This window comes from Lampetra planeri, chromosome 18 (genome assembly GCF_965212315.1).
Source record: "Lampetra planeri chromosome 18, kcLamPlan1.2.h2, whole genome shotgun sequence".
NCBI classification, from domain to species: Eukaryota; Metazoa; Chordata; class Hyperoartia; order Petromyzontiformes; family Petromyzontidae; genus Lampetra; species Lampetra planeri.
In genome coordinates this window covers 5,801,748-5,814,883 of record NC_136124.1, presented here as the reverse complement: position 1 = coordinate 5,814,883, position 13,136 = coordinate 5,801,748, and the positions used below count along the sequence as shown (strand labels likewise).

Below are 13,136 nucleotides of genomic sequence, written 5' to 3'. Positions count from 1 at the left end.
AGTCTCATTGACAAGTGCATTGGGTCGCCGTTTGGTTCACACGGAGACCGCGTGCGTAATCGCTGACCGCGCGTCTCCACGCCTCGCCGATGCAATTTGGCCCCGACTCGCCCACACCCCCCTCCCCATCCCACCATTCATTAAATCAGTCGCTCGCTCGCTCGCTCGCACGTTCATTCATTCGTTTCAAAAAATCAGCACGCGTGTTTATTCGCCAGTGTATTCGCGAACCCCCGTGCGTTTGTCGCGGGTTCGTCACTTGTTTTGTGTATTCGCGGCAAGCAGAGAAAAGTGTGCAAGTGCGAGAGAGAGAGAGAGGAGGGGGCCGTCTTGAGAGCTGAGGATATTGATCGCTATACACAAAGACGAAAATGCCCCTAACCACCCTACCACCCCTCCGGATAGCCTCAACAGACCGTAGGGGCAAATGCTGCTAGTCAAGGCACGGTAGCGCGAAGGGGTGGGGTGGCCAGCAATGCTGATGTATACACGGCGCACCGGGTTACTCGTTTGAGGCCGAGTCGACCTAGGGGAGGCCCAGGGCCGGTTGAATTAATCGTCAGCGATGTTGGTCGTGAGCGAGAATCGACAGCGGGTCGCCGGGTTCATCGCGCAGTGAGTGCGCTAACCACCGCACCACCGCTCCCCGCTACATACACACGCACACAGGCACATGCGTATAACGAGCACACACACACGTAAACAACGCAGCCTCGTGTAACCGACACAGATCGTTGGATCAAGTGCATATGCAATAAAACACACACGCACAAACACAAAGACTGCTGGGGCAAGTGCTGTTAGCGAGTCGCACCCGTGAAGGCCGGCACGGTAAACGAAGGGGTGGGTGGCCAGAACCACACCCGGCCGTCTTTGTCTCCCCGGTGGCGATGTTTACACACCGCACCAGGTACTCATGTGAGGCTGAGTCGACCTAGGGGAGGCCCAGGACGGGTTCAGATAATCGTCCCTGGTGTTGGTGGCCGTGAGCGGGTAGGTCGGAGTTGTTGCGCTGCGCGCTAATCGCTACGCTACCGCTCCCCACTGCACACGTTTGCCCTGTGTGTGTGTATATACAAATATCCCCCGTATAGCCTCAGCAGACGATTGGGGCAAGCGCTGTTAGCCAGCGCACACACTGGGAGTCACAAACCTTCGCGCTGAGCGAGGCGGCGTGGGTTGCTGCTGCTGGTGGTGGTGGTGTTACAACACGAGAGCGGTGGCGCACTGGTTAGCGCACTGCGCTACAAAAACGGGCCCCACCCGGGTTCGATTCCCGCTTACGGCTAAACAGCAGTGGATCACATTTGAAGAGTTCCCGAGCCACCCGCGTGTCCGCTCAGCCTTAAACGAGTGCGTAAGGCATCGGCGTGGGGAAATAACAAAGGCGGGCGGGCGTGGTGTTGATCACCACCAGCCCCCCTCGTGCGCCGTGCCGGCCTTCATGGGTTGCTCGCTAAACAGCACTTGCCCCAAAAGTCTATTCAGGCGACACGGGGAATCGTTGTATTTGTAGAACACAATACACACTTCCATGTCAAACTTCTCAGGGCCTCGCCTTACAAGCGTGGCTTCGAGCGTGTTATTGTTGTTGTTGTGATCTCAACACACAAAATGAACACAACAATAGACGCGATGTAAACACCGTGTCCTATGCATGCAGCCACATTCAACGGAAACGCGTCCATGCAAATCACCGATCCACACACGAGAGCCCATTCCAGCCAGTGTCTCGTCGCGTGTTTTATTTTGCATCGTGGAAGGAAATACGTAGATGATCGTTTCACAAATTGCACACGGAAATAACAATTCTTGTGACAATCACCGCCGTCGCCGTCGTCACCGCTCATGCTCTATCCACCGCTGAATCAAGGCCTATCGCACGCCACCGCTCGCTGAATTCGGGACGACTTGCGGGGCCGCGGTTTATTGGTGTCGAGACGAGATGAGATCGAGCGCCGCTGGTTGCCCGTTGACTGCACGGCCCCGCGTCGACGTCGCGGCCTTGGTGAAGATAACGCACCTCGCAAGGGAACCCGACACGGCCGCTGTCGCGCGCTTGCGACAGCTTCTCCGTGCGGCCACGACTGACACCAAATGCACAACTTCATAGCGCAGTGAATAACACGGCGTGATCCATTTGTAGATACCCCCGCCCCCCGCAACTGATTTCCAAGTGGCCCTCTGAACATTCTCGTTCTCAACACGGCCGATGGAACATTTTCGGAAAACGACGGCTCCAATTTGCGATACAGAAGAGGGTCAAGACGGAGCACATTGCAGTGAGATCGGTGGGGCACAGGGTCCGGCCATAGGGGCAAATCACTGTGTGCCCCCCCCCCCCCAAAGCGCGGGGCCCGGGGCGGTCGCCTCGATTCGCCGGCTTTGGTTGTAGACGTGGAACGAAATCTATTTAACAACAACACCGCTACTTCATTTTGTTGGGGTATCTATAAACGGATCGCCCTGTGTACACTGGATATGTAACCACGTTGTTTTACGACACTGCCGTGGCACGAGCATAAATAACTTAAACGCAAACTCGGCGCGATTGTCAATGACGCTGCCCTAAATTGGAATTAAATATATAAGCGGCGACGTTTCGGCTAATGGCCCTTCCTCGTGGCATTGTTATCGTCATTTACACCACTCTACAGGCAAATTGCTCCCATAGATATCTGTTGTACTCGCAAAAGAGATACGCAGATAACGCGCGAATCCTAAACACACCCCGCCTGTCCACATACGAAGAGCGACGTGCCGTGCACAGGCGTCCCTCTGTAGGCAGCCCACGGCTGTCTGACAAGTGCATGGTTCAAGCAGCACGCGGAGTCGGTGTGGACAAACCTCTGGACCGAGTAGGACATGTATGACAATGTATGAGACTGCTCATGGGAGGAAGCGTCGTCGTCTTTGTTGCTCCCCCATCAGCAGATGGGAGAGGCTCGCTCGAACCAACGTTGTTGTTAGTCGTTGTTGTTGACGGTGGGCGGGGGGGGGGTAGTTGTGTAAATTGTTGTAACCGTGTGCGTGATGGGGGTTGGGGCGGGGGGCTCACAACACAGCGATTGAGTTGTAGCCACCAGCATTGTTCGCACCCCCACCACTATAGCATCACCCCCCCCCCCTTCTCTATCCACCCGTCCAGCCCACTAACCCTCCCAACTCCTAAACGTCGTCTTGTGGCCCGTCCTGTGATCCATTACCGATGTAATAGCTCCCCCGTGGTCACCCATTACAACACAATAAACACCCATTACGCCGTGTTCTGCCCGCGACCTGGGTGGGCCGACTCGGCCCGCGGTGTCGGCAGCGGCAAGTCTCTCTGCACCACGAGGGGTCCGCCCCCCCCCCCCCCCATATGGAGGCTCTGAGTGAAAAGAGATTTTAAAACACTCCTGCATCCTCATCCCACCTCCCACCCTCCCTCCTCCGTCCAATTGTTGAGAGCTACTACGGAATTAAGGGTTGACACTTGCGCTGAAAGTGGATGGATGGATGGGGTGGATGCCTCCCACAAAGACAAAGATCCCCCCGTATAGCCTTAACAGACTGTTGGGGCAAGTGCTGTGGCACCTATGAAGGCCGGCACGTCACTGGTGTTGGCCGTGGGCGGGGTTGTAGCTGGCAGGACTGCACCGACACATTTACACCCACACGGGCACAAGAGATGGCACGACTCTACGAAATGTCTAGCCGTGATTTTGATTATTACAATATGAGAAAATATAAAAATTGATTGCCATTTGTCAATCCACTGTTGAATGAGAGGCCTTCCCCACCGCGAGGGTTGTTTGACCATACTTCACCACGTTGGATCAATGCGGGTTATTGAAGGGATGCTCATGAGTCGAGCATCGAATTGTCCGTGGGTGCCGCGGTGGCAAGGAGATGTTAACTACCTCTCCCAGTATACAAGGAGGTCGTGAGTTCGATGACGACCCTGACGCCTGCTGTATATTTGGAGTTTGCTTGTCCCTTTCTCCCCGTGGTTGCGTGGATTCTTCTCCGAGTCCTCCGGTTTTTCCCTCCACATTTAGAATCAACATCACGCGTTTACAGTATTTGGCAGCTATACATTTAAACACGACAAGCCACTTCGTTGAGCCACCGGTTGTGGCCGGGTTGCTTCTGACAAAGAGCTAACATTAGCTCGGTGGGACTTACCTGGTGAAATAAAAAATAGTTTATGGTTGAAATAGTTTAATAGAATCAGGAGTTTGTGGGTTTTTTTTTTTCACTGAGCAGAAAGGAAACGCCCGATTTAGCAAACCTTCATTCGGCGTATCGCTCAGAGAGAGAGAGGCGGCTGCGTAGACGTGGATTAGAGTGGACGCCAATCAGTGGAAATGGGTGATGGCCGTTGGTCAAGCCAAAAAGCGGAGTGGCAGTGAATGGAGAGAAAGTATCGAGCAAATGACATTGACTCGGTTCGCACGGCTAGCTATGTACCGTGCAAAAGTGCAAACATACATACACGTCTTTGCGGGAACTGGATGGATTGTTACATCGCAAGGGAGGTGTGCGTATGCATGGTGAACTTCTTTCGCACCGCACGTAGCCAACCGTGCTAATAGGAGGTGCGGGAGGAAGGCTTGTGGGTAAACCATGACTGATGATGATGACTGATGATGATGACTGATGATGATGACTGATGATGATGAGCATGTACTCCTGCACGGACGATGTGGTGGAGGGGGTGGGGCTTCATCAAAGGGTTCTCACTTTGTAAAATAAAGTGTAATAACTATACCCAATAAATTCGTATAAAAATGGGGTTTCGCTATGTATTATATATATGGATTAATCTTCTATCAGTACTTCAGACGTGCCCTTATTTGGATTAAACGCTTTAATTCACTTCCCAAAGCATGGGCTATTTCATAAGGAATTATTAAAAACGAACGGGGCTTATGGGAAGAGGATGTGTGTGGTTGAATTCTTCATGATTGCGTTCTTGAGTGTGGCGTCATGATGCGGAATGCCTAGGTTGTGTTGCAAGCCCTATCAAACGTTAATGTGTGGTGAATATATCTGCAGTGATGAATATTGCAATCTTGAGTCGTGTTTTAATGGTGTATGGTCTTATTGTAAGGCACTGATTGTATTGGATGAGTGTAGCAATGCTAGATTTCTAAATGCAGGGTAACCCAAAAGTCAGGACATAAGGCTTATTTCATTTATTTAACACTGGCATTAAAGAGTTTAAATTATTTCACATTTAAGTTAATATTTTATCAATTATCAATATCTACGTTACTTTGTCCTGTGGGGTCACCCCAAATCCATAATTTATAAAACTCGACCAAGAACCCTGAATGATTATACCTGGAGTATTTTTTGAAAGTCATAAATTCAGTTTAACACGCAGTTGGCTTTCGCGACCAATATCATCCATAATTGAGTTTTTTTTGTGAGATCGTGTAAATATTTAAATTAATTTTAAATGAGAATTCATGCATCGTGCATTAATCACCTGAGTGTCCTGATTTTTTGGCCACCCTGTATATGGCGTCATGATTTTAGAAGACTCCACACTTTGTTATTCGCACTTCTTGTGAGCTGTGTTTGTAATTTAACTCCCCTATTACAGGGACATTTCAATATACGAGATGCATACAATCTTTGAACGAATGCCACGCTTTATAATTGTTCCAAGAGAGTAAGTGTGTGCATATTTGTCCACATTCAAACGCACAAATGACACGCGTTAGGAGATGCATGTCAGCTTGGCTAATCACGCACACACAAGTTGTTAAAGGCACTGCGCTTATGACCCTGACGACCTGAGTTCGATTCCCGGCCCGCAGCCGACACCAGTGGCGAGTGATACCTGAACTGGTCGGGGCAAACCCCTAATCCTGTAACCCCGTATCCCCGAAACCCAGAGCAGGTTGGTGAATATGCTAACGTGGAAGTTCCAATGCCTTGCCCCACATCCAATCTGTTCACATTTGTGAACATTCTTTGTTTAAAATTTCATTATGAACGTATTCATTAACTTTTCACCAACCCACACTGACCGACGTGGTGAAGAATGGTCAAACAATCAGCGTGACCGACAACGGCTGTCAATCATCGTCACCATCATCACCGTTACGCATTATCCATCGGTGCTGCGTATATTAAACACAAACAACATAGCGTAAACGTGTTTATTTCTAAAAGTTTATCCGGCCGTTGCATCGTGGGCATTTTGGATCGGTCACGATGGCTTTGGGGGAAGCCTTCATCCAGCAGTGGATCATTGACCACGGCTGATGACGATGATGCTGATGGTTAAATCAGCTGTTGCGTTAAAAGCCTATTATTCCGACAGTCAACCCAAGCACACAGAAGCACATGTGTCCGTTCAATCAGATTATTTATTCCATGCGATGTCAAAACATTGGGTGATGTTTGTTTTTGTTATATATATTTTTTTGTTATCTCTGACAAGTTACATTTTCTCAGATCATTGACTCCATTGGGGAGGACATCCGAACCGTTTGTTTGAGCAGACTGCAACAAAATAAGTTAAATATATTACATTTGTGAAAACGACGGTAAGAGGAGGTGTGTGAAACTAGCAAAAAAAAAGTGCACCAACAGCTTCGGACAGTCGGAAGGCGCGACTCAAAAAAAAACGAATTCAGAACGGCATCATCTCACATCAAATAACTTTTTTTTTCAACAATCTGAATGTTTAAGAAGACAATCTTTAGACGGGTTTACCAAACATTCCAATTCTGGGATCACGGAGCCATCGGGCGTTTTTTGGCGCTGATTCTGGGCTGCCTTCTGAAACACGATCTGTGTGAGTGAGTGAATGAAAATTGTGCGCGTTAAAATATTTTAAATTGTCGCTGATGAGATGTTGTTTATAATTTAGAATCGTTCAACCAGCCTCGACGGGCGATTTTCTCGCAGTCGAAATTTGACTTTTTGGTGAGTGGTGGCACTGTGGTTAGCACACTGTGTGCTTAGACCGCCGGCCGGCTGAGACCGATTCCCAGCTGGGGGCAAACATCAGTGGCGACTCCTCTCTGAATTGGTCCTACGAGCCTCGGGGGTTTCACTCAACCCTCGCACGAGTATGGGTCGTGCAGCTCCATGACTGATAGAGCATGGGGGAGGCTTTTATCCAGCAGCAGATATAGGCAAATAAGTCGATTATATTGGTAAAAATAACAATAATGATAATAATCATCATTATATCTGACTTTTGAGTTGTCCGTTAAACTGCCCGAATCACTTAATTGATTCGCCTGATCTTGTTTTCAGAGTGCAGTATTATTATGTTTTTGTTAATACATATAATCGCGTATTTTTATGGGGATAAAATATTGCTATGACTGTAAAAGCTGATATGTGGACAATTCGTTTAAGGAAGTCTGCTTTCGACCAAAAAATATCTTTTGTACATCTCTTGATTACAAAAAAACACACTCCAAACTCTTCCGATTTTGCCTCTTAGCAACAACAACAACAACCTATACACTCTGTACACGCGTTGGCATGGTAACAGCATACAACCCATCAATCTCGACACACTACGGGGAAATTATATTAACGCATATCAAAACAAACAAAAGAAAACCCAACAACAATATCTTAAATATGTAAAGACTAACCTGTAAACAATATTACGGCGAATTAATTAGGCACTACACAACTGTATATGTATGTATATATATACAAGACGGCGCTATTTAATTAAGGACACGTTATTTTACGGGAGAGAAAAAAAAACGAATTAACAATTAATATTAACATAACGTATAACCTATCTTTCGGGGGGGGGGGGAGAGGCTCATAAATATCTATAGCTAATTACACCTGAACTTATTAAAGCTGGAATGTGATGACATCGATTCTCACGTTGGTTCTGTCTGTGTGTGTGTTTTTTTTTTATCTGAAATGCATTGTCGTCTCCAGGGCTTAACTTCAGCCGAGACAGTTGGAGCTGTCCTGGGCTGAGCTCCGGAAAATATTTAACATTTCCCCCCCCCCTCCCATCTACAACTAGACAGAGGAGGAGGGGGGGGGCGAAAGGATGTCTGGGGGTGGATGTGAGGAGGTGAGGTCCAGGTGGTTGGGTCGGGTAGAGGAGGGGGGCACTCTGGACAAATATTCCATGACAAAATTAAAGCCCTCGTCATCTCTCGCCCCCAACCCCCGTTTTCCCTTCACGTCCAATTAAGAGGAATTCATGAGCGGCCTTGAGTACACACCTTGGTAGTACGCGTCGCTGGCAATCACAGTGGGTTCCATCACCCCCTTGCTCTGCATTCCTCCCATTGCCAGACCTCCGCTCATGGGCGACCCGTAACTCGAGTATGGCATGCTCTGCTCGTACGACTTAAAGTCCAGCTTGTGCTGCTGCTGTTGCTGCTGCTGTTGCTGCTGCTGCTGCTGCATCATCTGCTGCTGCTGCTGCTGACTGGAGGACATGAGGCTGGTGATGGAGAAGGGGTGGCTGAAGTAGTTGGGATCGACCTTGAGGTGTGCGTGAGTGTCGACGAGCGCGTGCGGCGGCAACAGCGGACTCGTCAGCGAATCCTGTTGCATCATCGCCTGCTGCTGCTGCTGGTGCTGCTGCTGCTGCTGGTGGTGGTGGTGGTGCTGGTGGTGGTGCTGGTGGAGCTGGTGAACGGGAGATGGCGTGTGCTGATCGGACATTGGGCTCAGACGGGACGGCTGCTGCTGCTGCTGTTGCTGCTGCTGCTGCTTGAGCTCGGCCATCGGAGATCTCTGCTCGCCCATGGACCCGTGTGGACTCGACATCCCGACATTGTCATCGTCGGACAAATGTCCGGCACCTCCGCCGCTCTGGGCCGAACCGCCGCTCGCAGCGCTGCCACCGCCACCGCCGACCGAACCTCCGAGCACGGGCGAGCTGGTCGGACTCCGGCTGCCGTCCTGGGGCATCTTCTGCTTCCTGTCGCACTTGAAGCGCTTCTGCCGACGCAGGTAGCAGCCGTTCTCGAACATGTTCCCCGAGTCCGGGTGGAGCGCCCAGAAGGAGCCCTTGCCCGGCTTGTCGGGCGAGCGCGGCACCTTGACGAAGCAGTCGTTGAAGGAGAGCGAGTGGCGGATGGAGTTCTGCCAGCGCTGCTGGTTCTGCCGGTAGAAGGGGAAGAGGTCCATGATCCACGAGTAGATCTCGTTGAGGGTCATCATCTTGTGCGTCGACTGCTGGATGGCCATGGTGATGAGCGAGATGTAGGAGTACGGCGGCTTGGCGTGCGTGTAGTTGCGCCGGTAGACCTTGGAGTCGCGCGCGCGGTTGGCGAGGTTCGCCTGCCCGTAGCCGCCCATGGGGCTCACGGCGGCCCCCACGCCCGGCCCGTAGGCCCCCAGAGCCTGCATGGAGCCCGCCTGAGCACCGAGGCCGCTCATGCCGGGGCTCGCCGCGCCGGCCACCCCGCCCAGGCCGCCGCCGAGGGTCGTGACGCCACCGCCGCCACCGCCCATCGGCACGGGCCCTCCGGCCATGCTGCCCATTGCCGCAGAGCCGGCGTGCAGGGCAGCGCCGCCCGTGTACGACGGGACGGAGGGCAGGGCCCCCGAGCCTCCCATGGACGTCATGGACATGTAGTTCATGCCGGCCATGCCGCCCAGCCCCGAGTTCATGGACGCGACGGTCGGGTAGCCCTGAGCGGAGGGAACAGCAGCGGAGTCAGACTCGGGTGACGCGGCATCGGCACCGAGGACGTGCTGTCCCCGGGCACGCTAAGCCGCGAGTGGCATCAGACACATTTGTTCAGTCAACGGGCCAGCGGTGGATTGTTCGTGGCGTCCATAGGTCTACTACTGCTGCTACCGTGGGTGTGTTTTTAAACGGCTGAATTAGCAGCTCCCCGGCACGTGGGGTGAAACGTCGGAGATTGCGCGTGGCAGCGGCTCGAAAGCCGCACAGCGGAAGCGGCAGCACCCACGCAGTGGAATTCGCGCACGGGTCCATGTCGATGTTAGATTCGTGTTGGTGTCCGGGTTTTTATTTACGCGTATGCACTATGTGATCCTCCGGGATTTTCAATTCGTAAATGCGATGTGGGGTCTTAATGGGCGCTTCACCATTAGATAAAGGCTCTGCACGCGTGTAAGGCAGGGACATCCCCCACACTGGTTTCCACTGTTTAGAGAATCATCAGCAGTGTCGGGCCTGCTACGAAAAATGCAGCTAGATATACGTTTGCCAAGTATTGTAATGCGAGAGTAGTCCACCAACAACAACAACAACAGCCGCAGCAGCAGCAGCAGGGCCGAATGCCCAGCGTGGTGAAATATGGTCAAACAACCGTCACCACTAGCACAGCGTGAGGAAGAACTTGTTATCTAACAGTGGATAACTGACAAAAGGGGGGATGTGTACGTATACAGTGGGACTGCTCGTAACAAAATCTGATTCAAAATAATATATAGCAATTATATATGATAATGTAATATATGGTAAAAATTTGATTTTAAACTAAATTCGTCGATAACAGACTGTTGGGGCAAGTGCTGTTAGCGAGCAAGGCCGGAACTGCACACTCCCTCGTGGCGATGTTTACTGCACACCGCACCAGGTACTCATTCAAGGCTGAGTCGACCTAGGGGAGGAGGCCCAGGACCGGTTCAGATAATCGTCACTGATGTTGGCCGTGAGCGGGAATCGAACTCGGGGTGCAGGGTTCGTAGCGCAGCGCGCTAATCACTACGTTACCGCTCCCGACACACACACACACACGTATACACAAACACATAAACACATGGACGCGAAAATAATAAATGAATGATCATCACAAACTATAAACTTCACTGCCGACCTGACCTGTTTAACCGCGTTTATGGCCGCTTTAAATAATCATAATAATCGTGTGCATTTCATGCGTAAACGTTTTAATTATAATTGGTGACGATAGACGTTAATGCCAAAAAGGTGGATGCGAATGTTGCTAAGATAACATGACTTTTGATTGTATAATAAATCTCGACTTGTGTCAAAAGCCAATGCTCTGTATTGCTATGTCGTGGTGGTTTTGACCATACCTCGACACGTTGTGCCGGCCAGTGCGATTTGGGAGAAAATTCTGACCATGTATATATACACACACACACCATACCGCATATATAGATTATATAGGCGGCAAATTGTCTTTGTTTTTATGACAATATGACTCACACATGCGGATGTAGTCCGCGTGGTTAATAGGATGTCGTTTTATGCCTTCCGAGATGACGCTCGCTCCCGTGTTTAAAGTTAATTTAGTTTTTATTTATTTAACGGTTAATCGCGGTACGGATTAATTGAGCGGAGGTTTAGCTTTACAAAGAACGGGGAGGCATGGTAATGTTGTATTTGTTTGTTTGTTTAGGATCATTGAGCGTCAATATTTAACATTCGCCGAAAAACGCGCACACGCGCGCGCGCACTGATCGTACCCTAAACTCAACTCAATCGCGCGACTCGTGTGAGCTCTTGGATATCGGGGCAATAATGCGGGCGATCATCCATCTGTACATAACCCCACTCGTCTCTAAAGGCGCTCTCGACTCTTTGTCCAGACCGGCGATTTATATACTGTGAACGCCACGTCTCCATCTCACAGAGATGCGAGAGAGTGTTTCAGGGCCGTATATGTACTATACGTGTCTTGAGATGAGAGAAAAGACGCGCAGACAGACGCTTTGAAATAAATGTTTCCTCTTCTCGACCATGTTATTTTCATCATTTTAGCGGGGTATCTATAAATGGCTCATCATGCACGCTTTATAATGATCTGTAACTTTAATCAATCTTAACCAAAATGCGCTTTCCGTACGTTTGGTAAAACTAATCTCATTCGTGTGCGAATACGCGCTGTGCTCTAACGCACACGAGCGCGCATCAATTAAGACCACGAATTTGTGTGTGTATATATATTTACAGTATTCACACATATATATACATATTTAACTTATATATTTCAGAGGCGATTTCGTACATCGCGCACAGGTCGACGATTCGTGGTTGGGGTTATCGAGGACACCACCGTCTCATCCAGCAGTGGAGCAGATCACGTCTGCTCAAGGTGGATTGTTGACGATGTTGAATGTCGACATCAAATCCCCGCTAAATGACCGCGCAGGTCGTGCCGACATTTCTCGCAGCGCTCCCGCCGCAGCGCTCCGGACGAAGAACGCGCCGATGTCCAACAGCCGAAACCTCACCTCGGCCGGGTCGCTGTAGTAACTGCTCCACTCCAAGTCGTGTCCTTCCATCTTAACGGGGCTTAGAAGCGCGGGGGAGCTGTGCATGCCTGACCGCGTCAGCGTGGAAGCGTCCTGCAGTCCCAGACGCGTCCCTGTGGTCAGCCTTGCGAAGAAGCTCGCCTCGGTGGGAGTTGGTAACGAGTTGCTTGGTGGGGTGGTGAGCGGCTGGTTGGTTCGGGGCTTGGGGGTGGTGGTGGTGGTGGGGAGGGGAGAGACACAGAGCTCGCGAAATCGAGGCGCTGTGCCCGCGACGCGAGAACAGATGGGGAGAAGGCGCACCGGGCTTGTCTGTCGAGCAATGCGAACGGCTTAAGACCACGTGAGAAGCATCGACTTGTGTCGAGCCGCCGAGGCTTGCTGCTGCTGCGTAAAGAATCTCTGAGCCAAGCCAAGCGCTCGTCAGCTCGCGTGTATTTCCCCCGTATGAAGGTGGGTCTCCTTATACAGGGGTGGGCGTCCACTCACTCCGTCTGCACACCTCCCCCCCACTCGCTTCCTCCCTCCTCCTACACCCACACGCCCCCTCCACTCCTCCAGCAGCACCCGCCCACCTCCCACTTTAATAGCGAGCGCCGAGTCCTGCCGCCTCTCATTCCATCCACTCACCTTCCACGTCACCAGCACGGTGGGGGGGGCGGCGGGGGGGGGTAGCCTCACGCAGGGTAACTCCTGCACGTAGACGTCTATCCCGCCCCCCTCTCTCACCCTCCCCTCTCTCCCTGTGCCACACCCCCTACCCTAGCCCCACCACATTTCCCACCGCTCACTCCACCCCCCCGGTTCACCCGCTTGTATGTGTCCGTGTGTGTACCTGTGGGGAGCGGTGGTGCAGCGGTTAGCGCGCTGCGCTATGAACCCGGCGTCCCGAGTTCGATTCCAGCTCACGGCCAACACCGGTGACGATTATCTGAACCGGT

General features: G+C 51.3%; 1 protein-coding gene across 1 annotated transcript; it reads right to left on the bottom strand.

The window, feature by feature from the left end:
• Positions 1-6,347: 6,347 nt before the first annotated feature.
• Positions 6,348-12,633, bottom strand: LOC144723539 (forkhead box protein A2-B-like). Its single transcript, XM_078602372.1, has 2 exons — positions 12,178-12,633; positions 6,348-9,636 (listed from the first exon to the last, which is right to left on the bottom strand). Exons 1-2 carry the CDS (start codon positions 12,262-12,264, stop codon positions 8,179-8,181), a joined length of 1,545 nt encoding a protein of 514 aa, XP_078458498.1. The 5' UTR covers positions 12,265-12,633; the 3' UTR covers positions 6,348-8,178.
• Between the last annotated feature and the right edge of the window lie 503 nt (positions 12,634-13,136).

Bases quoted from the DNA above. Each gene is read 5' to 3' on its own strand.
- LOC144723539 (XM_078602372.1), bottom strand. From the start codon at position 12,264: ATGCACAGCTCCCCCGCGCTTCTAAGCCCCGTTAAGATGGAAGGACAC. The intron at 9,637-12,177 runs GTGAGGTTTCGG...CCCTCCGCTCAG, and splicing joins ACTACAGCGACCCGGCCGAG to GGCTACCCGACCGTCGCGTC.